The sequence below is a fragment of the Eufriesea mexicana genome, unplaced genomic scaffold, assembly GCF_001483705.2.
Source record: "Eufriesea mexicana isolate 0111107269 unplaced genomic scaffold, ASM148370v2 scaffold3528, whole genome shotgun sequence".
Taxonomy (NCBI): Eukaryota; Metazoa; Arthropoda; class Insecta; order Hymenoptera; family Apidae; genus Eufriesea; species Eufriesea mexicana.
In genome coordinates, this window is record NW_016911540.1 from 223585 (window position 1) to 250243 (window position 26659).

General features: G+C 33.9%; 1 protein-coding gene across 1 annotated transcript in view; it reads right to left on the reverse strand.

The window, feature by feature from the left end:
• mbo (nuclear pore complex protein Nup88) overlaps nucleotides 1–26659 on the reverse strand; it is a 54369-nt gene that overhangs the window by 5404 nt on the left and 22306 nt on the right. Inside the window, exons 3-6 of the mRNA XM_017904954.1 lie at nucleotides 6987–7085; nucleotides 5152–5338; nucleotides 4994–5091; nucleotides 377–569 (exon numbers count right to left, since the gene is read on the reverse strand). Coding sequence (XP_017760443.1) covers nucleotides 377–569; nucleotides 4994–5091; nucleotides 5152–5338; nucleotides 6987–7085 — 577 coding nt within the window. The remainder of the gene's footprint in view (nucleotides 1–376; nucleotides 570–4993; nucleotides 5092–5151; nucleotides 5339–6986; nucleotides 7086–26659) is intronic.

Below are 26659 nucleotides of genomic sequence, written 5' to 3' on the forward strand. Positions count from 1 at the left end.
ATTAACATTAACAAAATAGCTCTTATTATTACGATACTATTATCCTTAAGAAGGCATTAATTTTTTCATGTAGAAAATAATTTTTATTATACAAACAAAGTAGTGAGGACAATAAACAATATAATCACTGTAGACCTTCTCATCTGCAATTTTTTAAACAAGCCTTTGGATACTTTTGTGTATTCTAAGCATTACATTTTTACACAGAATATAATGAGCAAGAAAATCCCTAAATTTCAGAATTTAACTTAACACTGTTACAAAACGTCTTGTGTTTGAGAAGCTTCGTATCTCTTCCCTGTGAAAACTTTTATATTTCTTCACTTCACTTTTCCTCAAACATTTTCTTTACCAATTACGAAAAGAAAATATTTACCTCATTATCGTTGTGGTTATCGACTAAATCTTCTTTCAGCAGAATCGCATGGTAAATTTTCCCAGTACACATTGCGATGATTACCATCGGAGGAGTAGTTTGCAAGCACATGATGGAACAGGAGTCTATTCCGTAATTGTCGTCGGCTGGAGGGTACATAGAGAGTGATCCCGATACCACTGGGTTTTCATGACTTAATCAAATTAATAAGCACGTGTGAAAGAATGATATCTTAAAATATTAGTACACGTAACATTGATCAAATACGTGTTAGCAAACAGTGATGTAAATGCAAGATGCTAGGGTTTGAGAGTGAGTCCAAGAGAACACTTGGGCCTATCTAGCTGATGACGGATAATGCAGGATTGTTGGGTGACAGCAAAACGACGGTGGTAAATAATAAATATGATTTATTATGAACTAACTTATTCTAGACTTACGGCTTTCACACTGACTATCTTTCAAAGAACTGTCTCGTTTCACGCCCTTGCACTACCTTATTTAAACCATGCACTCTATTTTCTTTCATACTCATGCTCTCTTCCCCAATCGCGCGTTTCTCACACACTCCTCACAGCCTTGCCCTCGATGGGTCACGTATTCTAAATACTCAGACACATTCCTAGACTTTCATTCTTCACTTGCACTCGATATTGCCATAAATATCCCGTTCATACGATCCTTGCACGCGGTTACTCGTCACAAGCGGTGACCTTATACCCTAAATACGCCATGCCCACCATGCCCACAGTAATAAGGCCTCGGGTCAAATCAATGATCAAATGTGCACGATGCTATCTGGAGTGCACATGAAAGCGCGAGTGACGGAGTGCAAGGATTGTATAGACGGGATGTTTATGAGTGATCGAGAAAGAAAGTCTGCGCGTGAAAGAAGAAAGACTGCCAGGTTTAAATAGGGCTACACGGGCTGTCTTGAGACAGTCCTTTATAGACTTTTCAGCGAGACTTGACGTGAGAGTGTCGGTCGGTTGCGTAATCATAGATCCTAGTCTACTACTCCTAGTTTCATTTAGCTCATAATAAATATAGATTTTAATATAAAATAACATCTCTTATTCTTTACATTTACCAATCAAACAGTATCCCTACATAAACATGGCTAAAGGTTATTTCAATGAAAAATAATAAGAGAAATCAATGAACTACAGTTGAATGAATCAGTTACTTCCACTTTTCCAATTTCTGGTGGAAATAATGTGTGTATCAAGAAAGTAACAGGAACGCAGAATGCGTAAGGAGGTTGCAAAAATCTGTGTGGCATGACAGACAAAGAGAGAAGATGGTTAGAAAAAGACAGAGTAGCTCCAGCTGTGAAAATTAACAAATTATCCAATTTCTGTAGTTAATTTATGAACTTTTATAGTCTCATCACAAAGCTGAAGCTTTGAGTAACATTCTTATGCTATTTTGGTATATAATTTGATGTTAATTAGTATGCTATTAACAATTATTTGAAGGCGGGTGTTATTTGATAACAACAACCAGCACAATTTTCCATTAAAATATTAAATTATGGACGAAATTAGAATTAAAATGTGATTAAAAATTATATCAGAAGATTCGCAAGAACATTGTTTTTATAATGCGTGCATGAAGTTTTATAAATTAATTGCGCAGAAGATAGCAATTAATGAAAAACTATTACTATGTACGGCAAAAATTCAAACACTCTGTGCAATAATTACTAATAATTAATTAATTAGCAATATATTTATATCCAAAATTATATGGAAAAGTTCTTGAAGGATCTGCCTTTACAATGCAACTGTAAAAGTTCATAAATTAATCACAGAAATTGAGTAATTTGTTAATTTTCCTCTGCCGAATCGATTTATTAAAATGTGTCAGGAGTACATAACCAGAGTTAGTAGCCTGCTCGAGTAACATCAGTGACATCTATGATTTTTGACGCGAGATTTTTCGGGTTCGGTATCACAAACATAGATGGCGCTAGGTGGTTGTCCCAAAGTGCACCTCATATATTTTTTATTCCTATTAACGAATCTGAGTTTCGAGTCCAAAACCGATGGCACTGATTTTACTCGAATAGGTTACTAACTCTGGTTAGGTGCTCCTGATACATTTTAATAAATCAATTCGGCAGTAGAAAATTAACAAATTGCTCAATTTCTGTGATTAATTTGTGAACTTTTATAATTGCATCGTAATGGGAAAATTCAAAGCATTAATCCTTTGCTATTTAATATAATAATATAAAAATAATATAAAAAGATATATAATATAAATAATATAAAAATATATAAAAAAATATAATAAAAAATATAATAAAAAATATATAAAATAAAATAAAAATAAAAATAATAAAAATATATAAATAACATAAAAGAGATATAAATATAAAAGATACAGCTATTAGACGGAAATAACTTTTATTATTAATTTTAGCAGTTTATGACAGTATGAAAATCATAAACGAAGATCAAAACAATGAATAAATAACACCGTTGCGAATATAAGAAAGAGATAAATATATTCAGGGTGTTCTAAAGTTCACGGAAGAAGTAATTTTGATAGAAAACACAGGTTTTTAATTAAAAATTGTACAACAACGAAGACGCGTTGTTCTTTCGTATCACCTAACTTTTAAGACAACAATAAACCTCCTAACGTTCTTATCTTTTATGTAATACTTTATTTCAGCTAAAAAATCATGCGTTGTTAGAAAAACTCATATTTTCTGAAATCCATGATTGACAGAGTAATTTCGTTTGCAGATTCGTATTCATGTGGGTAAACTCTACTAGAGTTACCCAATGAATATTACAGATTTGAGGAAAAGTTAAAATTTGTTGTACAATGTAATTATTATATTAAAATATGAATTGCAGTGATATGAAATTTTTACAGAATATTATAATGTATCGAAGAAGAAGAACTAAATGTATACGAGAATAAAATAAAAATCCATCCATCCTTTTATTTGTTTAATAATAAAATTGATTAAAATTTAAAAAATTCGGTAAATATTGGAAATTTTGTATATCTGAATAATAAATTCATTATATATAAAGTAAATCAATTGAATTAATATGTTAGAATATTTAAATCATCTCTTACAATTATAGCTGCCAATTATTGCCAATTTAAGAGTTTTGTATTTATATTTTTATTTTAAATGAATGTAATCATAACTCTTATATATATTAAAATAAAAATTTAACAACAAAAATTTGTATGAATGTAACTTATTCTTACTGAAAGGAACAAGATAATTGTGTATTATATTTGCTACAAACCATTAAAAATATCTAAGAAAAGCAATTAATAATAAGGAATTTTGAAATTAAAACAGAAATTATAAATTTGTAGAGGTGGGAAATAAGAGAGAAAGTAGGGAACCGATACGCAGGGGGCAACAACATGATTTTGGATTAATAAAACAATAATGTACATTTAAAAGGTGAACTGTAGCTTGCTACTGTTTTAAGGCTAATCTAATTCTATCCTGATAACACAACGCTAATACTCAACTGAACACTTTTTCTATTCTATGCGTTCTGTACACTGACTTTGACACTCTGACCATAAACTTCAACTCTCCACACTGATTACCCCACGCCCTTGCACCCTTGTTTTAACCCTTTGCACTTCGAATTATTTTTCAACTTCGTTGCCAATAACTCCCTACTATTTTAAGTATTTTGTTTGATATTAACATCACAGAACAGTTCCTCGACTACCACTTATTGCAAAGAATTTTATTTATTGATTATATTACATACAGCTCTCAAACATTGTTGTAATTTATATTTTGAATTCAAGTAATTCAAGTAGTTACTTATTTTCTGTTCACCAAATAAAGATTTAAAAAATGTCGAGTGTAACTCGACATAGGAGTTCCTGTGATAAAAAGTGATGTCGAGTCATACTCGATAAAGGAGTGCAAAGGGTTAAAGTCTCTCTTCTTCCATACGCAGGCTTTCTTTCTTGATCGTTCATTTCTCGGTGGGCCAGATACTTCGAACACTCAGACGCATTCCTAAATTTTTGCTCGTTGCTCGCACTCGATACGGTCATAAATAACCTATCTATACTCATCCTTGCGCGTGATCATTTGTCCTTTCGTACACACTCCAAATATCACCCTAAACGCTCGAGCCGAACCCGAGGTCGCTGTTTACTATCTTTCATTTTCGAGGAAGGCCCAAGCATTCTCATGCACTTACTCTTGAATTCCAAAAATATGCTACAAATTATAATAAATAAATATTATAAAGATATCAAATATTAAATATAAACTCATAAATATTAAATCATAGAAAATCCTCGTGTATTTCTACCCATCCAGTAATTAAAAATTGGGAATTAACTGAATTTAAATTCTGCAATTTTTTTTTCCAATTTTCAAAATCATCTCGATTCCTCAAATTAAATCACAAGTGTTTTCTCGAAGAGTATGATTTACTGAATTTAATTCGAAAGCACGTTAAACTGTATTCTTCTATAAAATGAAAGATAATGTTTTCGATGTATAAGAAACTCAAGAAGGAAAGAGGAAAAAAGGGAGAAGATATTGGAAAGAATTTTATGTATAAATAATATAGAATAATGTAAAATGATATAAAAGATACATACGCATCATGCAAAATATTGCCACGAACGATGAGCACCTCCCCATTTCCACGGAGAACCAGAATGGGCCATTCGATTTGATTCCAATCAACCACGTTATCCTGTAAACAATTACTAATCAAATTTCGATTCGTGGTATCATTCACGTCTTCATACTATACCTTATTAATGTCTTTATTGACGAACATTTCCGGGTTACGGAGGGTGGGTGTAGCGAAATCGAAATCTACTGCGGTGTCGCCTAAAGAGGTGAAGTCTGGTATCTTTGACGGTGAACTAAATGGTACACGACCAACTTTCCAGCTTTTTATGATTCTTGGTCTGCTACCAAATTCGCATTCGTATAAACTGGGTGAAAATTAAAACATAAGTAACTTTATAATATTAAAATATATATTTTTTTAAATATTTCGTAGCACTTATATTTGATATTTATAATTATAATTTTTTAGAATCTTTATATTTGTAACATTTTAGAATACTTATATCTATAATATTTTATATTTTCTTGGAATATTTATATTTGTGACATTTTGGAATATTTATATCTATAATATTTCATATTTTTTCGGAATATTTATATTTGTAACATTTTAGAATATTTATATTTATAATATTTATAATATCTTTTAAACCTTTTTCAAGTTGAAAATTTATATTCTCAATTCGCAAGACACAGTTTAAAATAACTAACTAAATATTATGTTTGATATATGGAATTCATTGAACATGATATTTGTCAATTGGAAGTACGATCAATGACAAAATAAAGTTACTGATACTGTTATTTAAAAATTTGTAACTAATAACTATTTTCTTTATTATTATAGAGAACTAAGTAGATTTACTTTGGTTATAACAACAGAAAAATTATTCAATATTGGTTTTATTCTTGCCATATGGTAAAGGAATAATAAATAACGCGTTATGAATTATTTTATTTTAATTTATCTATCATCATTTTCAATAATTAAAGGCATGAAAATGATGGCCAGTTGAAGATCGCAAATAAAAGAATTTGATATGATAAATACAAATTTTTCATAAATATTTGATTATTAACATACGTAATGTTAACTCTCTTTCTTTCAATTCAATTTTATTCACTAATTTTCATTTCATCTCTACCTTTAAGTTTTCCATACTGCAAATTCTTATAATAATTTTTACTCTCATCCGGTATTTACTATAAGAATTACAAAAATTTTTGTATTTGTCAATAACTATATTTTTTATTTCCATTCGTAATCGGGATAACTTGCAAAGAATTTGTTTCAGAGGGCGTCGTTTACTACTTTCACATTCTACCACTTAAATTCCTTATTCTTAAATTCTGCATTCTTCACTGAATGAGTTTTTAAAAAGCAATTGTCTCAAAGCTAGCTTTTAAAACTCGAAACCAGACGACATTTAAAATTTCAAATGCCTTCTTTTCTTCAGCTTCTCCTTTTGTAATAGAAAAATAATATGTGGTAGATTTCATCGTAAATTAAGAAAATTCGAAATATACTTATTGAAAAATTAAAGATAAAATTGTTATTGAAAACAATTCGACTTGTATGATACTAATTGTAAGGCAATTTTGCATTTAATATAGTTTCACTACGTTCTATTTATTTATAAACAGGTCCCCAATATCTTGATTAAATAACAAGATAACAGTAAGTTGAAATAAAAAATATATGTATAATATAATAAATAAATAAATAACTAAATATATGTACAATAAAGTATATGGCATACTAAACATTATACCATACAATAGTCGCATAGCAGCATAGTACAGAGTATTAACACTGTATTGTAACATGGTATATGGTACCATATATTACAGTATCAACTATATCATTTAATTATGAAGAAAGCAGTGTAATAAAAATATTGTATATTACGTAACTTAATCATGAACAAAAAAAAAAAATGGCCAATATTAGTCTTGCTCTCAAGTACAGAAATGCTATTGTTAAAAAAAAAAAGAATAAAATTACTTATTTACCGAAATGTATTTTCTGAAGTCAGAACTAACAAATGAGAATCATTCGTGGATCCTGGATGCCACCTTGCCTTCCGAATATCCATCGTTTCGTTGTAAACTCTGAAATTAGAAGCACAATATATACAGATATTTATTAAATACCAGCCAATATAAGGTACCAAATTACCACGTAAAATATTAAAGAATATTACTAGGAAGAGTTCAAACTTCTGGATACATACTCGTACATGAAAGTATTTGAACTGTTGGTTTTATATGTGTGAATGGTATTAAGGTAGAATAAATGAAAGTTATTTGGTATGATATAAATATAATATGTGCGAGTGGAATCTAGTGTGAATGTTGATAAAAAGTGTTTAGAAGAATATGCCAGAATGAAACAGTTACGTGAGAATCATTATAGAGTAAATATGACTTAATAAGAGTGAGAGAGAGAGAGAGAGAAAAGAATTTTCAAGATTCAATCTTTATGTTTAAAAATAGTTTATTTAGAATTGTTGTCAATATTTAAATATTATTATCTAAATATATTAATTTCTAAATTGTTAAAAAACATGGAAGATATTGGTATTCATTTCTATCCACACAAACGTGTACATTTGTTGCTTTACTATTATATTTACTAAATGGAATATTTACGTTAAATCAAGGTATTTAAAATAATATGATATATATGTCAAGGATAAATTAAATCGATAATTAAAAAATAGGATCGTTAAATGATTAAATAATTGCAAATTAGGAAATAATTCATAGGTTTACTACGAATACGTGGATGAAGGTGCTATTATACTCAACTCATACTATGGACGATCATCGTATAATACAACTAGTGTCTTATCGTAGACAATTTAATTTTAGAATTTAATCTTAGAATTCTAAAATCTTAAAATTTATTATAATCTTAGAATTTACCAAAATTGGTAGAAGCTCGAAATTGAAGTGTTTATAAACATTTTTTCGACTTTTACTATCTCGCTATGATAAATGTCAGAATTTATCACTGAAACTTACGATTTAACAATCATCGGTATATAAACTGTCCCTCTAAATCATACACCTACAGTGTACAAAATTTTTCGATCATTTAAAAGTTAATTCGACGTATATAAGTTGCGCGAACCACTCAGCGTAGCAAATAAGTAACTTATTTTCGTGTAAAAATATATTTGGATAGTAATAAACTGATCGTAACTTCCGGCAGAAAGATTTCAATTTAGTTCCGTATTACAAAGTTCAAAGTTTTGAAGAGTTCTTTAAGTCAAGAGAAGCATTTTAAAAAATGTGATAAGAAAAAAGATTCTTTTCCAACTGTCTCGTCCTTCTACGCTTCGTCCACCCGTCTTTAGGCGTGTCCTCGTTAAAGTTTAAATAAATGGGAGAACGTCCCAATTCAGGAAAGTTTATGAATTTGTAGAGGTATCCTTTGGTAGTAGTCAACACTCCGTATAGTTGTTTGTCAAGTATACTAAATCAAACGTACCATGTACTTATATCAATATTAATTAAAAAATTAATAACTATTTTCGAGAAGAAAATGCTGCCAAACGCTTCAAAATGATATTTAAATGGTTGCAGTTTATTCTCTCGGTTGTAAAATTAGTAATATATATATATACTGTGGTATCGAAGGATGAGTGGGTCGAGCATGTTATCTAGAGTGCGTGCGAAAGGACGAATGACTGTGCGCTAGGATCGTGTGGACGGGATGTTTATGAATGTATCGGATGAAAGTGAAGAGTGTCTTCAGGAATGCGTTTGAGTGTTTGGGCTACGTGACCCGCTGAGGGTAAGATTGCAAGGAGTGCGTGGGAAAGTGTGATTGGGAAAGAGAGAATAGGTATGAAAGAGGATAGAATGTATGGTTTTAAATAGGGATGCAAGGGCGAGAGTAGGCAGGAGGTAGTATGTCGTAGTACGGTGTAGTATGTTAGAGTTCGTAGTAGAATTATTAGAGAGAGAGTTGTGAAGAATTGTGATGTTAGTTGTATTCGTGTTGTTAGTTGTAATTGTGTTGCTAGTTATAATCGTGTTATTAGTTGTAGTCGTAAAAGTTTAGTTGATAGATATCTATATTCGTAGTCTTTACCGTCACCGCACATTGTATATTATATTTTAAAAAGTATATATATACATACATACATAGTTATTTTTTTATCAGTTTAATCAATTTTGAACAAATTTTCGATATGATATTTCTTTTAATTTTTACTATAAGATGTGAAAATTACATATAAAAATGATTTGTTCACAGTAGTTAACACGTTGATTGCCATGGTGGTCAGTGACCAGCGCTTGTCTCCTTCGTAGGACCATGGTGGTCACTAGTGAGCCGGCGATACCAAGTTTTTAACCCTTTGCACTCGGGAGGCGACCTTCAGTCACCATTTCATAAAATTTGGAAGATCGATATTAATTAATATATCAAATTTAATACAATGTAACAGTGTGCCAGGTATCGAGATCAAATAATTCTACAATTCTATTATTATACAATTCTTTATTTACTGCTCGAAAAAGTATCGTCAGTTTTTTAGTAGAGAATCTTTGAATTTCTACTCATCTTTAGCAAAAAAATTGTCGAGTGCAAAGGGTTAAATTTATATTTGTTTTATTCGAACTATTTTTTGAAAATTTGAAGAATTTAAATAGAGAAGTTTGAATGAAAGACATTAATAATTTGCACCATTTTTTTTTGCCATATTGTTTGATTATTACATCGTAAGAATATTGGAAATTTTATCGTGGCCCCCTGAGCGTATCGAATACAAAGTGCGTGGCAGTCAAAGTGTTAAGCGATTTTTAATTGCTGTTATGCAGCAATTATGCTATTTTTTCAGTAAAAATAATTGTCATTTCTATACCTGATAGATAACATTAAAATCCGATATATAAATGATAGATAAAATTCTTGTCTGATCCAAGGTCTACGTATACCACTTGACAGATGCGCCTGCAGAACATGACTGACCATACGCTTACTTATACTACTTCTACGAATATCCTACTTGTCTGTTTGCGTTTATCTTCCCTCCCCATTTGTTCGCACATAGCTCCACTAATAATACGTACATACTATATAGTATTAAACTATAGTATTTAGTTAATTACATACCAATCTATTATTTCGAATCTGTTTAAATTGTTTCATTCACTACATACGCTATTCATAATATCATAATATTCTCCGATCAAACAACAAAAATATAAGATGCAAGTAATGGAAGATATGCACTTTCATATTCAATTCCTACTTGGAAAATTGATATACAACCTTGCATTCGTTTACAGCCATTTTTCCAAGGAACAATTTATTTTTCTCTACTTCGTTTCTTTTATTAGATAGAGTAACATGGTACAGTACAATTTCTCACACAGTTGGCAATTTACAATTATACTTGCGAATTATGACAACAACAATTTATTTATTTTTACGCAAGAAATACAATTTTAACGAATGAAAAACACAAGTATATAAGTATCAAAGTTGATCTCTCTAACTGCATCAATCAAGACAAATTCAAACGAAACCATACTGAATATTCGATAAGTATATCACATTCAAAATACAGTGGCGGACAAAAAAAAGTTTAAATGTTGGGCGGTACGAAGGCACCATAATTTTGTAAAAAGAAATTATATTTTACAACAGTAGTGAATTTTAAATAAATATAATAACTTCTATTATTATACAACATTTATTATACTATTATATAATGAGTATAAACGTCATCTTTTAGACGGTACGAAGGAATCATAATTTTGCAAGAAGAAATTATTTTTACAACAGTTATGAATTTTATATAAATATAATTACATCTATTATTCTACTGCTTTATACTATTATATAATTAGCATAAAAATTACCTTTAAATTTTCTTTCGTCCGGTATTGTATATACTAAAATATTCACTTAAAATTCTATCAAAACTTCTCTTCAATTCATCCAGTTGTTGTATATAGCTGTAAAATCCTACTTCATTCGTTTATCGGATTACGAAATACACGATTTACTAGAAAAAATAATGAACAAAAATGAAAAATATATCTCGAAAAAATATCGTATGTCATACATTCTCAGAACCTTAAATGGCAATACCTTAAAGCTGAAAATATACGACATGCTGTGTTTTCATCACCAACAAAGATTTGGTTTGTATTTCGATGGATGGAAGAAAAGGGATAGGAGAAATTAAAGTAGATCACGACAAATTTTACCCAGATTAAATGGCTTCCGTACAACCACAGTATTCTGTTGTGGAACTAGAAAAAGGCACAGAGGACCCCGTTATAGTCTTCAAACAGCCAGGTCTCAAGTAGCTAAATGATTCGATCTTTAGAATTTTCTATTTCACAGTTTGGTCCATGTACACGTTCAGAAAATTCATTTTATGGGCAGACGACGATGGAATTCTCAATTTCTTTGTATCGAAGTTGCAGAATGATACTCGGGGTCTAGCTAAGTAATGGGCCGGCAGGAATCGAGGCCAGTACGTGAGTTCTGATACCAGAAAGAAAGCCAAAACAAAGAAAGGAAAAAAATAGAAAAATAAAACACGATTCGCAATAGAAAAATCGTAAAAAATCATAATGTGGGTGTTCGGACGAGGAGAGCATCGAAAGCAAGATCCCTTAGGTCGTTACTTAGCTCGCGCGACGTGTCGTTATTTAACTCAAATTACCCTAATCTTTCACGATCGTCGTACCCTCGCCGCATAACGAAGGAATACACCAAAGCGTCGCGGTGTTTGTTTTTCGCAGGGACGAGCCGGGACGCGGTGACGATGGTCGCCTACATTTCGTATATTTTATTATTACTCTCGCACTTTCCGTGGCTGGACACGGTAACGCTGGCAAAAGGGGTTGACGGTGGTTAGCCGTGGCCGTTATTAATGTCCACGGCACAGCGGTGCGAGGGGTGGGGCAAGGAAAAGAGAGAATCAGGTAGAAAAAGCGAGAGAAAGGGGTTTGACGCAAATGGAGAGAAGGAGAGATGGGTGGAGAAGGAAGGGAAAGACAGGAGGGAAGAGGGAGATGGCAGGCGAGGAGAGGGTTGAAAAAGAAAGAAAAAATCGATGGGCATAGGGTATCGCTGGCAACGACTGGTTACACTGGACACACCAACGACAAGGACGAAAGCAACTTTACCATCACCAGCGGTCCCGGTTGCAAAAGCACGCCAGAGTTCTTAATAATTGATAAAAATGTACGCACGCACGCACCAGTAGAGAGAGTCGGTCGAAAACCAGACGACGTGGCCAACCCCAGCGCCTAGCTCTGTCCCTCTTCCTTCCGTTCGCCACGAGTCGCTTTCGCTCTTTCTCACTGCCGCCGCGCGCTTTTCTCTCTTACCCTTTGTGCCGCCCAACCTTTCATGCTTCGTTGACAAAGGCACACGCAACGATTTATTCGCACTTTGCACCGCAGCCTCGCGGGGATTTTTCTTCGTTCTGTCACAATTTTGGTATTATCAAAATTTATGGCCACCCCTACGCGCACCGTCGACCATACGTGTTCCCTATCCCCACCAGCCGCAGCTAACCGGTTTACGTGTTTCTAAATACTGAATTTCATCCTACTCTGTCCCCCTTCTTCTTCCCGAACTCTGGCCAAACGACTGGGTAACCGTTCTCTTTTCCAAATGTCACAGGGTATTCTTGCGTACTACCGTGAAGAGCTCTAGAAACACCGTAGAACTTCGATTATCCCAATTAATTCGGGATCACGGGCATTCGGCTGAGAGAATTTTCGGCTGACAGAATACGCGTTTCTTTGAATTTCATTTTTATATACAGTCCATGCCCTTGTAATATGGCCAATCCGTTTCGTGGTTTATCGAATCCGTGTGAAATCATGTTAAACGAAACTTAGAACGAATGCAAACCTGGAAGATGTGTTTCGTGTTATATCGGAATCGTACTCTCGGAAGCTTAAAAATGGTAAAAATCCAAAAAATTTGTTTCGAGTGTCTTTAACGATTTGAAGAATTTATACGTTAAATCGAAAAATATTCATGTTATATAAAGGTTGTTCGATCTGAAAATTTTTAAATCTTAATTCACTTTCGCTGTATCACTTAACTCTTATAAGGAGAGTGTAAAGCCTTCGGGTCACCGATTTAGTTGGAGCTTTGCATATTGGTTGATTTGGTTCTCCTATTTATGAATATATAACATTATGTGGACAGACACTCAACAGTTTTTTAGATATTCGTATTTAAAACGGTATTATGTCAATAAGTAAAGTATTAATCACGGTAATCACCAAGATCATCTTTGATCAGTTTGATCAAGAAATGAGATGTGAAGGTTAAGGGATTAAAATGCAATTTATCCTGTTTATTATCAACTTATGGTTGCGAGTTGGGAACTGGTACGATGGTTTTCAAAATATAGACTAAAACCCTGGGTAATCGTAAGAGTCGTAGGTAGAATACGACGTTAATTGTAATGGCCGAGACGTTGAATTAATACCTCGATCATGTTAAACGATTAACCGATTTTGAACATGATATAGGATAGCAGGTAAAAGTTAGTTGAAGACAGTTATGTCGTTACGCAATAATTACGTGGTCTGAAATTACCACGTGTAATTAACCCTTTCGTGCCTAACACTGGTTTCAGTCGCGATTTGTGAAAGGGCGTGTAAGTAGGTATTCACGTCGACTTTAGTCGTCTTCCACAAACGATCTCCAGAAAGACACTGGTATTGACTATAATTAGCATCTAAATTAAGTTGTTACGAGTTCAGTAAATGTATATTTGATTATTTTTTATACTATTTTATATTTATTCTTATTTCTGCTATAGTATAATTTATGTAGGAAGGAATAAGTTTTATTTCAATGCAAGAAAATATTATAAATTATTATAGCACGAATTGCTTTGCTGTATTATGACTTTTCGACGTCCCGAATTGTTATTAATTTACTTTTTCTTTTGGTATTTTACACTTCCAGACGTTATGAATTATTATACTGAACTATTATTCGCATGTTAGTCGAATTCGTTAGTTTGAGTAGTAGATAATCGAATTTGCAAATAAATTGACTGCTAACAGTATCAGCTAACTTCTATCTGTTAATAGTAGAATATAATTTCTATAAGTAGAAATTTATAATTTTATGTAATTAGTAGCAATTTATAATTTTAAAAAGAAATTATTTTTATTTATTTTATTGTTATATAATTATATAATTATATTATTATCGTGTGTTATATTATTCTGATTCTATTTTTTTAATATATAATGCATGATTATACTATATATTAGTCGTTCAAATGATAATATCATAGCAAATGAGTTACCAGGAATTGAATTATTATATAGAATAAAGTACAACGAAATAAAATTGATTACTATTTTACGATGTGTTCAAAAGTGATATTTTTTAATTTTAATATAATATAATTTATAACTATAATACTTCAACTGAGCCAAATTAAATAGCATTTTTGGGACTAAACGAATTAGCAACCCTAATAATAGGGTTAAGGTTAAGATAATACGACGAAATATAAAATATTCAAATAAAACAGCTCGATGCGCTAATTTAAACGTGATTTCCTTGTAAGAAATGTCATCAATTTTATAACGAAAAATCTCTGAACTGCTACTTTCCTGTAGCTAGAGAATTTTCGAATAAAAAGGGCCAATATACATTAACTGTGCCGATAATACGGTTCACGTGATTAACACGTTGAGTGCGGCGCCGATTTTGCTATACTTTCCGCTCAGGCGGCAGCGAGTGAGCACTTGATGCCGAGCGCTCAAGTATACTGAAGAGTATGAGCAGAAGATTACTTTGTTTCACTTTGTCGTTTGAACTGTGAGAATGGTACAGCCAATGCACAAATATACAAATTATAAACAGAAGATAATGAGGTGGGAAATGCCAGAAAGGCAAAAAGGCGATCACCAAGAGACGATCAGTCAGGAAAAACCACGGAAGTGTAAAGATTTACTTTAGCAGAGGGAATAAAATTTTTGCAATATATTAATTGTCATTGATAATTTAACCCTCGATAATGCCAGTCTTATGCACCGATGTTGATCAAACGAAAAGTTCGCTGTCAGTCCCTAGAATCCACACTGTCCAAACGAAAAGTCTACTGTCAGTCCCTAGGGAATGACGCCGCCTGAACGGAAAGTTTACTGTCAGTCCCTAGGGACTGACGTAGCACTCAACGTGTTAATAACCAAATCAAATTAATCATAAATAAACCTGAAATGTCGTAAACCAAAAATATAAATTTGAAGAAAATCGTAAACTTTCTAAACGTTCGTGTTCAAGAAATATCGAACAATATTTGTGTATTCTGCTCCGAGTCCTGTGTTCATAGTTCTTAATTTTGAGATCTGAGATTTGAGTACGAAATTCTGAGTTCTAAGATCTGAGTTCTGAGTTCTAAGTTCTGTGTTCATAGTTCTGAGTTCTGAGATCTGAGTTCGAAATTCTGAGTTCTAATATCTGATTTCTGAGTTCTGAGTTCTGAGTTCTAAGATCTGAGTTCTGAATTTTGAGGTTTGAGTTCTATGTTCATAGTTCTGAGCTCTGAATACTGAGTTCTGAGTTCTCAATGCTGAGATCTGAGTTCTAACTTCATAGTTTTGATTTCTGACTTCTGAATTTTGAGTTCTGCGTTTTGAGATCCGAGACCTGACTTCGGAACTTAATAAAAAAAAGAATGAATTAGTAAAACCTATTTTACGACAAGTCAAATCACAGTTCGAGACCGATCAGAAGGCAATTAATTTTTTGCGAGACCTATAAACGGCATCGTTAATGCAAGTGGTGGGGCCCGTGGTGCTCCTTCGTGCGTGAAATCTGGAAGATCATATTCTCAGGTATGTGGTTTCATTACAGTCTCAATTACAAATCTGACAGGGTCTATTATCTCAAAGGAGAAAAATGTATAATAATGCTCGAATTTTTCGACGCGAAGCACGCAAAGACCGGTACGCGCTTGTGAGCCATCACGGACCTACGGGAAACTTCTTGGCGGAAGAAAAGAAAGAGGCACAGGCAGCTGCTCGAATCTAATTAAGAAATTCTTACACGGCAGTGCCGCGCATTCTGCCACACCCTCGCGTCGTGCTTGTACACTCCTCTCGTCAGAGGCAGTCTAGAAAAAATTAAAAATAATTTTTCCTACATAAACGTATTAACCTCGGGCGGAGCGGAGCTTTTTACGCCGCGCTTTCCTTCCAATTTGTACAAAGAATGGCGCGGACCTGACTTCAAAGCGGATCTTACGCAGTGTCGTATCATTCTGTTCTAGAAACTTTTCCGTCGTATTTCCCTTCGTTCTGTGCTTAAGTTACCTGCCACGCTTCCGTCGCGGCTTTTCACCGGCCCCGCTTAACCCTCCTATGTACCCTGATAATGTACCAAGCTTGTTTCTTCACTTCCGACCTTTTCTACCGCCTCGTCGCGTCCAATTGTCTTCAAATTTCTCTGATCAAAATTTTATCGTCGATGAACACGAGTTTCGGGCATCTGCTCTATTCCTTGCACGAGTTTCTCGACACGATATCTCGAGCAGGAAGAGAATAGGGTTGTAGAGGGTCGGAGAATAGGGTTGGAGATGTCTTCATAAAGTTACAGTAAAAATTTGACATCGGTTAACATCAACTGAGCGTTACACGGTTCGTTACTGACGAGTCCATTCCACGATGGCACCAATTTTACAAGATACTATAAATATGTAATTATTAGGATAGTAAAATCGAAGATTTAATTCATTTTTAGGGCGGAACATACATACGTGGCACAGTACCCAAGTCGACATATAGGTTGCTCCAAAATTCACGCAAGATTTGAATTTCGCCCCATTTGTGCGGTAGTGTTGCCAACGAAAAAAAGACAGCGTGACATCTGACAGTTCAGGGTTAGTAAAAATGGAGGGCTACACGAAAGAACAATGCAGTTTCATTGTTGAGAGCAATATTTCGAATTTTTAATTACAAATCTGTGTTTTCTATCAAAGTAATTCTTGCGTGAATTTTGGAACATACAATATAACACGAACGTTGAGATATACAAGGTGGACCATCTAATGCGACTATATCAATGGTCTAATTATTAGGAAACTGTTAAAAAATTATTTTGTCGTAGGACTTAACTTTTGGTTAAATTAACTGTGTAATAAAAGGTAGAAAAAATCAATTTACTAATAATGAAACCAATCAAAATGGCTACGTTAGATGGTCCATCCTGTACACAAAATTTGTCACACCCGCTATAAATTAATTTTGGTCACGTTACATATATTATGTGTACAAATATTCATATCTTCTTTGGGAATTTTTTGTTATGGAAATAGTGGAAAGTATTGTTCTATGTTTTTGTATACGTGTCTAGTAATGTTTCGAGACTATCCCTGACAAAACACTTTTGGCCAATAATAATTATTCTTTCATTATTTTTTGTTGGATAATAAATCGAAATTATTCTTTTTGTTTTCAGTTTACACCAGACCGATATAATATCCCCACGCGTTTTATGCTTATGTTATGGCACTTTACATTCAATAAACTAAAATAATTCTATACAACTTCAGGGTACCCTTTCATACAAAAATGATGATTATTATAGGAGCTTCATGGCTGATATGATGATAATAGCTGTTCTGAAACGAAAGATTCGAAAAGCGTTTTAATTGGTATGGATAGAGTACCATGAAGAAGTGAAAATCTTATATAAACAAAAAAATGATAGCACTTTGAAGTTGGAGTTTCAATGTCGACATATAGAAGAAACATTTCTTAGTATAAACTTCAATGTTTTTTGAAGTTCATGATTCATATGACAGCTGTAAATTTTCCGGAAATTCTCTTCAAAATTATGAAATAAAAATAAGAAACCAATACTAGATTCTTAAACTAATCAAGCACGACTAATTTATAACATTTTAATAGGGTGGCAAAAAATTTGTATCGCTTTGACCCGTTCCAAGACTTAATTTGTCATTGCCTATATGCAACAAATTCATGTTTCCAGCTGCAAATTTTCAGGGAATTCTCTTAAAAATTATGAAATAAAAATAAGAAATAAAAATAAGAAACAAATACTAAATTCTTATACTAATTATGCACGATTAATTTATAACATTTTAATAGGATGCCAAAAAATTTGTATCGTTTCGACCCTCTCGAAGGCTAAATTTATCATTGCCTATATGCAACAAATTCATGTTTCTACCAATTTAACATTCTCAAATGTTTCATATTAATATTATGACATTTTACGTGTGGAAAGTTATAGTATTTTAAACTAATTTTCCATAGCTATTTGGTCTAGGAGGGTGAAAATCAGGGGTAGCAAGATGTTTACAATGACTGGACTTATATCTTCCATAGTCTTACATCGTGATCCTGGAAAATTACACGAAACGATCCGATTAAGAATCGAGCCTAGTCGGATGAAAATTCAAATGAAACGTAATCAAAGTTTTAGCCGAGCAGGATATCAATTCGACCATGGGAGCCGGCTAACCGGAAGAGAAATCCGGTCGCGCGTATGAGCATTAATGGCTTTATAATCTAATGAATTTTTAGGTTAAGCGGCGAAAAGGCCAGCGGGAGATCCGGATAGGTTTTTTCCCTGGGATTTATTGCCGAGAAGGAAAAGATGAAAGCGGGAGAGAGTTCACTTATCTCTCATTTGCCGTTACCTTCAGACCGATGCGTCGCGCTGAGATAGATTTCGACTTTGTTTCTACAAAAAAGTGTGTTCAAGTATGTGTTATCTGGCGGATATGAATGGCACGAAGTCTACTTTTCAGAGTACACAGAAGAATGCTACTGGGACAGTTTGTTCCTCGAAAGTTACTTTGAAAATTGTGAATATTCTTCATCCCTTGCGCTACCATTTAACGAAGCCATTCACAGGCTAAGAACTCCACTTTCTCAATTTTTTCAAATTTTAATGTCAAATCATTCGACTGATGATTAACTTTTTATATTCTAAATAATTTTTCCCTGTTTATCTTTTTGATTCTTTGGAGTTAATCGATTTGACAAATGAGATCAATTATGGAACATTGTGGATTGAAGGGATCTAATTTTAATTAACTCCGACATATTTATTTCCTTTACAAGTAAATCATTCAAGGTATTAAAATTTATACAAACGTTGTCAATGCGAATATTGGAACTGGTTAGATATAATTTTGATCGTATGATCAATGCAGCTTATTTTCATGCTGTTTACTATGAAAGACAACGAGGTAGATTCGTGGTTGTAGTAAATGATACTGAGATAGTTTATCATTTGATTTTTATTAGATTATAGTAATTAGTATCCTATAATTTTGCAATACTACGTAGACGTAGAAATTTAAATCTACACTTAAATCAACCCTATATTATTAAAACTGTTCTTGTTCATTTAATTAACCATTTAATAAAGTTATTTCATTTTATTTAGCTTAATGTATTTTCTGCTATGCTCTTGGGCATTCAAAAAATATTAATCATCATTACAAACTTTATAGATTCATCTACTTCTGGAAGTCTTGTATGATTAATGATTAAAAACAAAAGAAAAAATAAATATTCGGAAGAGAATTCATTAATAAAAAATATTAAACACAGTAAGATAATAAAAAATTTATTTATTGCACAAGTATCTCTACTGATCTTAACAGATAGCTACTCAAATAAATTCTTAGACGTTCGATTATTCCAAAATTCTAAATAAATAATATTAATGTAAAATTTTAACAGATTTTTTAAAAATTATGTTTTTCTTGCAATTACATGGCGTTGGATTGCACGAAAAAATGAGAAACCTCAAGCTCTCGACGTCATTAAGATATGTTTCGTACAAGAAACTACGTCAACGCGCATGTTAATCGTGCAAGAACGTTTTTGCGTTGATTCTCAAGTGATAGGGTGAAGTGTTTAGCATAAGTAGTACGATGAGATCAAGTCGACATCGGGGAAAAAGTAAGTAGGATATACGCCTCATATAATCAATTAAATAGCGAATGGTACTCAGGTCGATATTAAATTAATTTTTTGCACGGATTTTCAAGTACAAAATTGACGAAAAAATTACTAATAAATGAAGTAAAAAATATATATGATTGATTTAGAATGGTACATGTACATTTTTTTATGGTAAACGAAGGAAAATTATGAAATGGTACTTGAACCGACAAACACGATAAAGATAAATTTTAACATTAACTTTGATAACTTTGATTATATAAACTATGATAACAAAGTATTATTTAAGTATTACTCAACAGGAGAAGATAATACTATAGTAGAAGTCACATACTAATTTGTAATTAATTAAAATCTCAAATATGAAACTTTAATAATGATAATATTTTAACAACAATTATGAATTAAAAAAATACATATTTTCACAACAGGAGGTTTTAATTGATCATGGTAATTTTACGATAATTTATATGAATTTCATATGCAAAGATTCATAGTACACAAATTATTTAGTAGATTTTATAAATTAAATAAAGAAAATTATCGGTATTTTGCATTGTAGCTAATATAATCAAATTCAAAAAGACTATTACTTAACTTATTACAAAAGCACCAAAAATGATTTCTTACCATAGAATCACAGTTTTCATCCGATTAATCGCAAAAATCGAAAGATTCCGCTATGTTTGAATTTTCCCTCATAAATACACTCGTGTATACCATATATCTCGATATATAATATTCCAAAACAGTGAAACGAAAATACTATAATTTTACTTTCCATAAAAGAGCATTGAAAACACCAAAAACGATCCCTTGCATATAATCGCAGCTTCCACAGCATGCGGTGAAAAAGGCGAAAAACCCCTTTGGTTTTGACTTTCCCTCGCAGGCACACATACATAAGCAGGTACTTAATCGACCTGAATGTTCGGCAAGAAAGCAGGGCACTTAATTCCGCTTGGTGGCCCTGTAACGACGTAATATCGTTCAGTTACTCGGAGTATTTTTATTACGTTCCCGCGACGGCATGGCACGTAAGAGAGGGTGGCCAGGGTACAGACGACAGCGGTAGTCGAGGGGGCGGTTTGCCGGGCTTAGGAAGCTATGCTCACGATATAACGAGAGCCATTATGATAAGCGGATGCATAGATTAGACATAACTCGTTAACCCGGCTGTGTGCGACGTCTATGATGAAAGACGAGGTATCAGTAATCAAGGGTGCTTCAGTTTGACAGGAAATTAGGCACCTCGTGTCTTACAAATTGTTCAAAGACGTTCAAAAATTTGTATCGAATTTAGAATCAGCGTGGAATATTCGAATTGAATGAAATAGAAAGGATTAAAATTAAATTATTCATACCGTAAGACTATAGAAAAGGATTGGCCAGTTATTTTCATGCGACGTATCCTTATAGGTTTACAGAAATTCATAATTGTTTATGTGGGAATAGGGGACAGCTAAGTCATAAGAGATAGTAATCGTGTAATAATTATTTTCCTATGACAATGATTCACCTTGAAAATAATCATGCAAGAAATTTGCTGGAAAGTTAATTATTGTATATTAAGTAAATTGTTATCGAATGTACTTAAATAATTAATTGTTATAATTAATGTATAAATAGTTACGTGTTTTAAATTTCTTAAGGTCTCTGGAAACATATTCTATGAAAAATTTTTGTTGCCAACCGGATCCAAAATCGGCTAATTTCTACCATTCTTTTATCGAGAACGATATTGTAGATGATTTTTATTAATACTTAATATTGTTTAGGTAGGAAATTAAAAGGATTAATTAATTAATAATCTTTGATTACAGTTCTAGTGATAATAAAGACATGCAAGATTCTTTTCTGAACATTTTATATGATAGACCATTATCATCTTTATATATTTAGATATTAATTTATTTTTCAGGATACTTTTAGACAATACTCAGAAAATTTGTAGAATACTAAGAAACTTAAATATCTGCGATCAAATCCTGCTATATTGTCAGTGAAACAAACACCAGTTCATAGACATAGTCTTTATAATCCAAATCCTAACCTAGAATATTCTTAGGTTAGGTTACCAAGCTTTCCTAACCTTCAAACGCGCCGAAGACTCAAATATTGCCTACTAGCGAGTCGTGATTTCAATCCATCGACTTTTCATGGTGTTTAAGCAAAGAGGAATAAGATCCGCGAAAACGGTTGTTGGCATCTCTGTTGCGGCTCGTGGATGGGCCACGATGAAGGAAGATGCGAGAATCAGGGTGTGAGGGTGGCCCATAAAATCGGGATGTTACGCAAAATATAACGAGCAACGTTCTGCTGGGCTGGCTGACGCTCCTGTCGTAATTCATCCGGCTCTCGCTTGCGTTCGCCTTCCCGACGACACCTGCGTCGGCAACTAAGCCCGTTAATTCTCGAGGTTGCGTCGCGCTTTCATCGCGGCCATCGGTTTCCAACGGCGTTCCTTCCTGCTACTTTGCAGCTTCGTCCTGCGTGCCTTGCTTCTCGATCTTTCGGCCGCGACGTGCCCGCGTTCCGGCCCGACCAGTCACACTTGAATCGTAAATTCCCCGCTCTTAAACCTAAAAACTGCTCGTTTTGTCTACTCCGAGGCTCATGGAAGTACGTGCGAGGCGAAAAATGGCCTCGTTGAAGATTCACGGGAGGATGAACGAGTTAAGAAGAAGAGACAAAGAGACAGAGAGATGCTGTTGCATCTTTGGAAATCGGCTGATTATTCCACGAAAATGTACAGATGGTTAGTCATGACAGTGCTGTCAGATGATCTATTTGGAAGTAAAACGGAGATCTTCTATTTCTGCTTGACAGTTTTTAATTGATCCTTCATAGTTCCATATCTTTTTCTAAGTCTAATAAGGACTGTTAAAAGATATTGGACGTTTCTAGTAAAACGAGTCACTAGCTATCAAATGGCGCTGGGGAGGAGGCCACCATGTATCGTTATTTGAGTTTCCTTCCTATTATATGTACTGTTTCTTATTCATTTTTCATAGAGTACGTTTAGTTGAACAATGTAAAATGTGAGATGGCTTATGTTCTTGCTCATTTACAGAATAGATAGTAGGATTATTCCTTTATATAATTACAGTTGCAATTAATACTGTGTCAGTATTTTTCGTACATAACCTCAACAAGGATCACGCACGGAGAAACTATATGACATTACGACACGTCTTGTATGATATTAAAATTAGATATACTTTACAATCCTACCGAGTGTTTTTTTATCAATTTTAACGATAATGTGGAGGGACTACGCGAGGTTTCATCCAATATATGATTTCTATTTACCTAAAATTATTTATACGATTTGAGATATGTACCTAAACGTAGTATACCCAATTAATCACCAGTCATTAAAAATATACGCAAAGACCACAGAATCCGAGAAAATTAAAATATCCTCCAAGAATAAGCACACATAAAGATTTCGTTCATAAACATTGTAAAATAAGTTACAATTAACTCGTAACTCTCACGACGAAATAACAGATTCAGGCACAGTACCAACCTCGGACTCAGTAGAGCGAGTTTCATCGAAACAGAAAATTTGTAACTAAGCTTAACTCGTTTAACCAAATCCGTTAGCTTAAAATTTGTATTAGGACTTCTAATTTCGTAACAGCATCTCGGCTAACCGGAGGAGAAAAATTCCAGCACCGTACAGTCTTGCCAGCGGTACTAATGTCCTCTATCAGAAAGAAAGGCTTTCTACGTGAATTCTCAATTCTCGGACGCGAGGGAATCATGCAAACGAGCCAGATCTGATAGAGTATGAACGAACGACGCGAGGGTGGCGAAAGGAGAGCAACAAAAGCGCAGCGCGGACGAAGAAGCGAGAGGGAGGAGGACGGACATAGCGGCCGAGGGAAGGAGAGAAAAGGAAGGAAAATGTAAGGTCCGTAGCGCGGTAGCCTCTAGCCTGGGCACACGTACCGCGGTAATTAAAAGAACCGACAGATGTCTCTCTTTTACCGTCGAGTTTTATTTCGTTACGACGACAACGACGACGTCCAGGACAATGACGACGCAGACGACCAGAATGCGTCTCGCGTATTTAAATTTTCCACTGGCGTCCCGGCTGGAATTCTTTGATTAGAAGAACCGTTGCAGGTGCCCGCAGGCGTAGCGCGATTACCTAAGTGCGTGTTTTTCTACGTAGACGCTGCGTCAGCCTTTCTCTGTTTTCATGCGCTAACCTGCTGCACGTTTGTACGCATAGAATGCTGTCTCCCATGCGCGCCGACAGACCGCGAGAAAAAGTGCCAGGGAAAGGAGCTGCAAAGGCATTCGAGGCCCGCATTGTCCGTGCTTATGATCTTCGAGACTGGTCCTCGTATGGGTAGGTAAGTACGTTTTGTGGTGTTCATAGCCAGGGAACATTGGAATTAGATTGCCTCCCTTAAGGCGGTTTTGAAGTATGCTTAATGTCCTGATGTAAAAGACGCTGGGGAGCTACGATTTTCGTTTTGACCCTTTTACCATTTTTTCCCCTCTTTTTGGAGGAGGGAAATGTCTTATTTCGAGAAAGATGAAATTTTTTCGCGTACGTTCATTAATTTATTACCGATTAACGTCGTTAGTGTCAATGGGAAGTCTATATTTTAGAATAACAACATAGGGAGTGGAGTTACTTGGTTATTGAAGAAGGAATGAACAATTATTTTGTCGTAAACGGTGATTAGTGAAATAACGAGATGACAGTGACAGTTGATTTTCGTTCAGTTACACATGATACCGAAGACAAATGAACAGAAATGGTGTAGCCTGTATTATTTATAATTGCATAATCGAATTTCAGAAATATGGTGCTTAAGGAGAGAGCTGACATTTTTGAGTTACAGAGGTCTGAGTTTACCGAAGTGTTTGCATGAAAGAGATTTAACAAATAAAGATTTGATATACAAAGTCTTTGTGTCAAAATTAATACTATAACTATCGGTCAAAATAAGTGATTTCACAGATTTCGTTTTTGTAGTTATTTAAAGTGTACAACTGCTTTCGATAAATTAATATTGCACTTTAGTGGCATAGAAATGTAATTATATATACCTAATTATTTTTATTACACGAACATAATTACTATTATCTATCTATCTATCTATCTATCTATCTATATATATATATATATATATATTGTATTGTATATTACGTATAATGTAAACATATTGTTAGATATTTGTGCGAACGCAATTTAGCGAAAAATGGCCTCGTTGAAGATTCACGGGAGGATGAACGAGTTAAGAAGAAGAGACAAAGAGACAGAGAGATGCTGTTGCATCTTTGGAAATCGGCTGATTATTCCACGAAAATGTACAGATGGTTAGTCATGACAGTGCTGTCAGATGATCTATTTGGAAGTAAAACGGAGATCTTCTATTTCTGCTTGACAGTTTTTAATTGATCCTTCATAGTTCCATATCTTTTTCTAAGTCTAATAAGGACTGTTAAAAGATATTGGACGTTTCTAGTAAAACGAGTCACTAGCTATCAAATGGCGCTGGGGAGGAGGCCACCATGTATCGTTATTTGAGTTTCCTTCCTATTATATGTACTGTTTCTTATTCATTTTTCATAGAGTACGTTTAGTTGAACAATGTAAAATGTGAGATGGCTTATGTTCTTGCTCATTTACAGAATAGATAGTAGGATTATTCCTTTATATAATTACAGTTGCAATTAATACTGTGTCAGTATTTTTCGTACATAACCTCAACAAGGATCACGCACGGAGAAACTATATGACATTACGACACGTCTTGTATGATATTAAAATTAGATATACTTTACAATCCTACCGAGTGTTTTTTTATCAATTTTAACGATAATGTGGAGGGACTACGCGAGGTTTCATCCAATATATGATTTCTATTTACCTAAAATTATTTATACGATTTGAGATATGTACCTAAACGTAGTATACCCAATTAATCACCAGTCATTAAAAATATACGCAAAGACCACAGAATCCGAGAAAATTAAAATATCCTCCAAGAATAAGCACACATAAAGATTTCGTTCATAAACATTGTAAAATAAGTTACAATTAACTCGTAACTCTCACGACGAAATAACAGATTCAGGCACAGTACCAACCTCGGACTCAGTAGAGCGAGTTTCATCGAAACAGAAAATTTGTAACTAAGCTTAACTCGTTTAACCAAATCCGTTAGCTTAAAATTTGTATTAGGACTTCTAATTTCGTAACAGCATCTCGGCTAACCGGAGGAGAAAAATTCCAGCACCGTACAGTCTTGCCAGCGGTACTAATGTCCTCTATCAGAAAGAAAGGCTTTCTACGTGAATTCTCAATTCTCGGACGCGAGGGAATCATGCAAACGAGCCAGATCTGATAGAGTATGAACGAACGACGCGAGGGTGGCGAAAGGAGAGCAACAAAAGCGCAGCGCGGACGAAGAAGCGAGAGGGAGGAGGACGGACATAGCGGCCGAGGGAAGGAGAGAAAAGGAAGGAAAATGTAAGGTCCGTAGCGCGGTAGCCTCTAGCCTGGGCACACGTACCGCGGTAATTAAAAGAACCGACAGATGTCTCTCTTTTACCGTCGAGTTTTATTTCGTTACGACGACAACGACGACGTCCAGGACAATGACGACGCAGACGACCAGAATGCGTCTCGCGTATTTAAATTTTCCACTGGCGTCCCGGCTGGAATTCTTTGATTAGAAGAACCGTTGCAG